This window comes from Penaeus chinensis, chromosome 23 (assembly GCF_019202785.1).
Source record: "Penaeus chinensis breed Huanghai No. 1 chromosome 23, ASM1920278v2, whole genome shotgun sequence".
Lineage (NCBI taxonomy): Eukaryota > Metazoa > Arthropoda > Malacostraca > Decapoda > Penaeidae > Penaeus > Penaeus chinensis.
Genome location: NC_061841.1, coordinates 3,416,698 through 3,424,197, shown reverse-complemented (window position 1 = coordinate 3,424,197; position 7,500 = coordinate 3,416,698). Strand labels below are relative to the sequence as shown.

The following is a 7,500-nucleotide window of genomic DNA, read 5'->3' as shown; positions in this document are numbered from 1 at the left end:
GGTGTACCTGTCCCGTAGACCTTTGGCCCGAGCTGCCCTGCTGATGACCTCATTCCTGGCGGAGGCGGCCATGGCGGAGTGGTAGCCCAGCAGATGCGTGGGAGACTCCCCCCAGTGCACACGCGCTCACATGTGCACGCGACCTCCCGCCCCAATCCGCTCGCACATAGACGCACATGGACGTACGTGTACATGGTGTCGGTCCGACTAGTGATACAGTGCCCAAACTCGTAACAGTGATTGAAATCGGTGACAAAAGGCCCCGTGCGCTAGCCCCATGTGGTGAACCTGAAATGGATTCCTTCGCAGACAAAGCTGCAAGTGGCCTTCTCTTGTCCAAGCATTCCGTGGTGTACAACAATATGCTCTGCAAAGTCGAAAACCCCAAGGATGTAAGTGACAGCTCGCCCAGTGTGACCCCCTCGCTGACCTGTGATTCCCCAGTGACCCAGCTGTCGCCGCCTGTCAACATGACCTCAGAACATGTCTCGCCTGCAGAACATGGCATTAAGGTAGGAACTTGTGCCTCGTCGTGTACATATTAGGTTACAGTGGGAGAAAAATATCTTTGTATCCGCGCGCACCTGGTACATAACTGCAAGTAGATGTGAGATCGGATAGAGTCTATGGTAGCAACAGCCCATTAAAGATCTCATATATGCATAAGGAAAGTGCGGTGTGATAGACAGTCCACTTATATTCGAAGACCTACACGAGTTATAAAGTTTCGAACCTTTTTCGGAGAACAGATATGACTGGTAGAACAATTATCTATCACGATGAACACTCGTTTCAATAAAAAACTAATAAATTAATATGAACTCGATCTAGTGAAGTATATAGTGAGCGCCACAATCGTGTAAATGGAAAGGCAGAAGTGACTTGATCAAATGTTTAGTAGGTCAAGAAATTTGCAAGATCTTTGCCCCCAAAAAAGACTATAAAAAAATATGGAAGTACTTGTGAATCATCGCTTAGCATGTTCGTTTAAATAGTTCATACATATTTACATACAAAAGCATTAGTTCCCCGGGAAAGATGATAATCACGAATTAGTACACAGGAAACGAGAGATATTGCCTAATCACTATGCTTATGCAGACGAATTGCATACCTCGCTCGTTAGCAAAAGGGAAAATAAATGTTTTTAAACCACGTAATCCTGACTATTCTATAAATAACCCTGAGGTCACCCAAGCATAATTCTTAGTGATTATGTTTTAGCGTGTGAAAGAAGGGAAAAAATACAAAAATATATTCCGTAAATCAAGGTGACATGGCGAGGATAACTTCTTAAAGAAACGTTGAAATCTCTATTACTCGGTAACCTAAGCATTGAGAAGAAGAAAAAAAGAATAGAATAAAATAAAAACGAGAGAGAGAGAGAGAGAAAATACCCAAATTGATTCTACACATTATCACTTCCAATATTTTGTCCACGGTCGTAAATGTATATTCAAAAGTAATCTTTATACAGCCAAGATTCTGCATTAACCTTTGCTCGTTTTCTAAAGAGATGGACTGAACAAAACTTGAAAAAATATGGGTTATTAATTAGAATCAAGAATACAATAACTGAAATACATTCATGCTCCTACAATCTTCGTTTAGCAAGATATATTTAGTGGATATTTAAAGATAAATGTCTTTTCAAGCAATACAAAATTAAGGCTTGTCATTTCACCAAACAAATTAGAATAAGTGAAAAGTCAAGACGTCAATGAGGACAAAGTTTCCCGAAATTAGAGATAATTATTTTCAAATTATGTACGAGACACGACAATGTAATTTCCTGACACAAAAAAAATGACGAAAAAGTCTACGGGTATAACAACCCACGAATCGGACGCCACATTGAATTTCGGCCAAAGATGTCAATATCAGTTTTACAAAAGAAGAAGAATACGAAGATAAAACTAATAATAGTAAATAAGAATAATGTTGATGATAAGAATAATATATAAGATTGGTATAAGGATATAATAAGGGACGGATTGGATATACATGTTACAAGGACACCAATATAATTTTTACAAACGAATAATAATAAGAAGAGAATATTGGTAAATTAAAGTAATAGCGATAATCATAATAATGATAAAAATATATGTAAGAATGAGGAAAGATTTGAATACAATTCTACAAGGATATCGATATAAAATATTACAAACGAAAGAAGAAGAAGCAGAAGACGAGAATAATAGTAAATGAAAACAATCTTGATGATAATGATAATAATAACGAAATAGGTATAAGAAAGTAACGAAGAGAGAAATGGGTATACATTTTACAAAACTATCAATATCAAAATTACGGACGGAGAAGAATGAGAAAATGACGATAAAAGTAAATAAGAATAATGATAATAATGATAATAACATACAGAATATATATAAGAATCTCATGAGGAAAGATTTCAATACAACTTTTACAAGGATACCTATATCGATTTTACAACGAAGAAGAATATGACGAAAATGATAATAAATAAAAATGACTTTGATGAAAATGATAATCACAAAATGGATATATGGATGTAAATAAGAACAAATAAAAAATTGGACGTATATTACGCAAAAAAATCTCCATCGGTGGTTGACGGCAGCACGTAATTGGTGGCAAAGTTAAAACGCAATTTCTGTGTCGAAGCTATTGCGAAGTATGATCACCTTGTTAAAGTTAAATGAAGTGATTAAAGGTAAAAAAGGTCCGAAAAAAAATGATGAAGGTAAAATATACGAATAATGGATAACTGGATAAAAAGGAATATTTAAGATATTTAAGGTCTGTATTACCGATATCCACCGTGTACTTATAAGAATAAGAACACGGTAAAAGGCGATTGCTATTCTTGATAAAGCAACAGATAATCGTGAATTAGCTGGTGTTAGGAACGCATTTAACTATGATATATGACTTTCCTCACTATCCATGAGTTTCTTGCAAGAGAGTGCCATCTATCACGTCCTCTTGGATTCCAGTGTCTGTACCCACCATCTACCCTTTCACCTGATCCTTGGCACTTCCCCCTTACTCCGTCCCCCTTACCCTCCCCTTACCCTCTCTTCGTCTCCCTTACCCCTTACCCTCCCCTTACCCTCTCTTCCTCTCTCTTACCCCTTACCCTCCCCTTACCCTCTGCTCCTCTCCCTTACCCCTTTCCCTCCCTTTACCCTCTCCTCCTCTCTCTTACTCCTTACCCTCCCCTTACCCTCTGCTCCTCTCCCTTACCCCTTACCCTCCTCTTACCCTCTCCTCCTCTCCCTTACCCCTTACCCTCCCTTTACCCTCTCCTCCTCTTCCTTACCCCTTACCTTCCCCTTACCCTCTCCTCCTCCCTTAACCTCCTTTATTTTCCTCTTATCTTTTTCCCTTACTATTTACCCATTATTCCCTTCCTCCTCCTCCTCACCCCTTACCCCTTTTCTACCCTTTAACCTTTATCTCTTAGCTCTCCCCTACCCTTACCTCTTTCCCTTAACCCTTTACTTATTACCCCTTACCCTCTCCTATCCCTTTCTCTTTATCCCTTATCCTTCTTCCTCTTTAACTGTCGTCTGTTGGAATTATCCTTTTTTTTTCTTATTCCTTTTCTTATCCAATGCTGTCTCGTTTAGTTCACATTTTGGATTATCTTGTTAGTTTTTCGATATATAAGGAGTCGTGTCTGTCTGTATTTCGGTATTTCAGTATTCTCTCTCTGTCTGTCTGTATCTCTCTCTCTCTCTCTCTCTCTCTCTCTCTCTCTCTCTCTCTCTCTCTCTCTCTCTCTCTCTCTCTCTCTCTCTCTCTCTCTTTCGTATTCTTCTTCCTTTTCGTCTCTTTTCTTCTCAATTCCTTCTTCTCGCCAATCCTTCTTCTTCTCTTCCTTCATCCTAATTTTATTTTCGTACAATTCTCGATCTCTTCTTCTCGTTTTTCTTCATTTCTCTCTATTCCCTATTCCTCTCTCCTCACCTTTTGTCATTCCTTCTTCTACTTATTTCCTATTCAACCGTTTTCCTTTTCTGCCCCTCTCTTTTTCTCACTAATCTTCTTTTCTTCTTCCTCCTTCGCCACTCCTCTCCTTTTCTTCCTTCTCCTGTCTATCTTTCTCCGTTCCTTCTCCTCCTCCTTCCTTATCCTTCTCCGCACCTTCTTTTCCCCTTTTTATAATTCTTCATTCTGTCTCTTCTCCTTTCTCCCTTTTTATAATTCTTTATTCTGTCTCTTCTCTTTTCTCCTCTTCATCTTTCTCCATTTTTTCTCTTCCCATTTCCCCCTTTATTCCCTTCTTCCTCTTTTCTTAACGCTTCCTCCATTCTCTCTTTCTCTCTCCTGCCCACACTTTTCTTCTCTTATTCTCTCTTCCTCTATCCTCCCCATTCTCAATTCCTTTTATCTCCTCATGTTTCTCTATCTCCCTCATTCTCTCTTCTCTCCTCTTCATACTTCCCCTTTTCTTCCTCCATTCTCTCCAACTCTCTCCTCCTCATCCTCTATTTCTATTATCTTCTCACACTTCTTTTCTTCCCTCATTCTCTCCTCTTCTCTCCTCCTCATTCTCTCTCCCATTCTCCTCCACATACATCTCCCTCTCTTCCTTTCTCCTCCTCATACTTCTCCCTCATTCCCTCCTCCCTCTCTTCCCTCATTCCCTCCTCCCTCTCCTCCTCATTCTCCCCCCTCTCTCTTCCTCACTCTCCTCCTTCTCTTCCCTCATTCGCTCGGATCTGCCATGTCCTCTGCCTCAACAGCTGTCGCCTGAGGGAATTACTACTTGCAGGATTGTACATGCACTCCCCCCCCCCTTCCCCTCTTCCCTTCTCCCCCACCTCTTTGTCCCTTCTTCTCCTCTCTTCTTCTTCTCCCTCTTTCTCCTTCCTCCCTCTTCCATGCCTCCTTCTTCCTCTTTCCTACCTCCTTCCTCTTTTCTCCCTCTTTCTTCCTCTTTCCTCCCTTTTTCCTCCCTCCTTCCTCCCTCCTTCCTCCTCTTTTCTTCCTCATTCTTCCTCTTCCCTCCGTCCTTCCTCCCTCCTTCCTCCTTCCTTCCTCCCTCCTTCCTCCTCTTTCCACAACGCACTTACGGACTTGATGGATTTATCCGTTTTATTGTCTAGACAGATGTTTTTGCTGTTGTTGTTTATTTCTATGCGACGTTTTTATTTCTTCTTCTTTTTATTGTTCGTTGTTTCTATTTTCATTTGTTGGTTTGGTTCATATTATATGTGTATCTGTTTGTCTTCTCTCTTCTTCTCTTCTCTGTCTCTTCTCTTTTCGTCTCTTCTCTCCCTTCTCTTCTCTTCTCTCTAAATTTATCAGCCAACCTATCTCCATATTCCTATCCCCTAATCTCCCGTCCATCTTTCTTACCTATCTACCTATCCATCTCAATCTCTCCTTTCAAATGCTTTATCTCCATCTCTCCTTTCTCCTCTTTCTTCTCTCCTATCTACCTCCTCCCTCTCATTCCACCGGCGGTCTCCACGCACCTAACTCCATATCAGCTAAAAACGCCCGTAGTGTCTCGGGCGTGGGCGGACTAAAGTGTTTCGTGGGCGGGTCTGCGAGATATGTTAGTATTTGTGTCTTTGAACACAAGGGTGCTTGTTTAAAAATGGTTGAGAGAATCCTCGGGTGGTGTACTTACATGTAGATATATCTGTGTGTGTGTGTGTATTTATGTGCTACTATGTGTGTGTTGTTCTGAGAGAGTGTGTGTTCGTCTGTGCTTATGTGCGGTTGTGTGTGTGTGTGTGTGTTTGTGTGTGTGTTTGTTGTGTGTGTGTGTTCGATTGGGCTTATGTGCGTTTGTATTTCTGTGTGTTTGATTGTGCTTATGTGCGTTTGTATATATGTATGTGTGTTTGATTGTGCTTATGTGCGTTTGTATATATGTGTGTATGTGTGTATACATATTAATGTCTATCTATCCATCTGTCTTTGTAGTTAGATCTTTCTATCTGGAATTTCTCTATTTATCTATCTATTTACCCATCGAACTATATGATTATGAGAATCTAATCATGCATTTTTTAAAACAAATTTCACGTATGACAGATATTTTTTTTTTATTATTAATCTCATACGAATTATAAATAATGAAATCATCCGTACGGAAACACAGCTTTCTAAAACTCGCACACACGACCAAAATAATTTTAAAATTCCCATAAACATTTCTTTACGTTTCACAAAGCCACCTGAAAATATGAATGAATATATCTTATACAATATATCTTACAGTAGAATGAAAAATGTCTTCTTTGATTTATTTGAATTATTCTCATTTAAGATATACAGATGTCATTATATTTCTTTTGTGACATAGATCTTGTAACTAAGATGAGCTTCCAATTTGAATACAGTGTAAAATTTCAAAAAAAATCGGATTTATTTGGTCATAGTTCTGCTGCCAAAATTACAGTATTGTAATAAAAACAACAAGAGTAAATAAAGATATCTAACAACCTGCCTTGTTGCACTAAAGAACTGGGCATTTAATATTTTTTCCTACTATACATTCTCTCTCTCTTTCTCTCTCTCTCTCTCTCTCTCTCTCTCTCTCTCTCTCTCTCTCTCTCTCTCTCTCTCTCTCTCTTCTCTCTCTCTCTCTCTCGCTCTCTCTCTCTATCTGTCTATCTATCTATCCATCTATATATCTATATCTATCGCTAATAAATAAGGAAGATAACTACATAGATAAATAAATAAGGAAACAAATGAATGGATAGGAAGATTAATATATAGATCGATAAACAAACATACAGACAAAAAGACACACTTATCAACTAAAAAAATAAATAAAAACACAATGTTGATTATTATTATTATTATTATTATTATTATTATTATTATCATTATCATTATTAATATTATCATTATTATTATCATTATCATTATTATCAGTACTTTAGTATATCTAATATTTTATATCAATCTTATTATTATCATTATTGCGGCTTCCACCTTTCTTGTATTCCTAACTAATATTGAGATAAAAGTTATTATAATGTTATGGCAATGCATTGTTGTTATCATCATTAGATCATTATACTATTATTGGTGTCATTGTTATCATTATTATTATTAATATGATTAATGTTGTTAATATTATTGATATTATTATTGTCGTCATTATCATTAATATTATCATCGTTATTATTGATATCATTATTTTAATATCATTCTTATTCTTATTATTACTATTATTATTATTATCATTATTATTATTATTATTACATTTATTATTATTATCATCACTATTATCATTGATGCTGTTATTACTATTATCAGCATTATTGTGACTATTATTGTAGTTAGTAATATTGTTATTATTACAATCTTTTTAATGGTTGTTATTATTGGTATCTTTTTAATGGTCGCTATTATCATAATCGTTATTTCTTTATTATTATAATTTTGTTAATATATCATTATTGGTAATGTTATCATTTTGGTAATGTTATCGTTATTATAATTCTTATTGTTGTTATCATTATAAATACTATTATTATCATT

The 7,500-nt window shown here is 37.0% G+C and overlaps 1 protein-coding gene across 1 annotated transcript in view; it reads left to right on the top strand.

Annotated features, from left to right (window-relative positions):
• LOC125037555 overlaps positions 1-7,500 on the top strand; it is a 160,426-nt gene that overhangs the window by 167 nt on the left and 152,759 nt on the right. Inside the window, exon 1 of the mRNA XM_047630733.1 lies at positions 1-512. This exon is cut by the window's left edge and continues 167 nt beyond it. Within this exon, the coding sequence (XP_047486689.1) occupies positions 177-512 (336 nt within the window). The 5' untranslated portion in view covers positions 1-176. The remainder of the gene's footprint in view (positions 513-7,500) is intronic.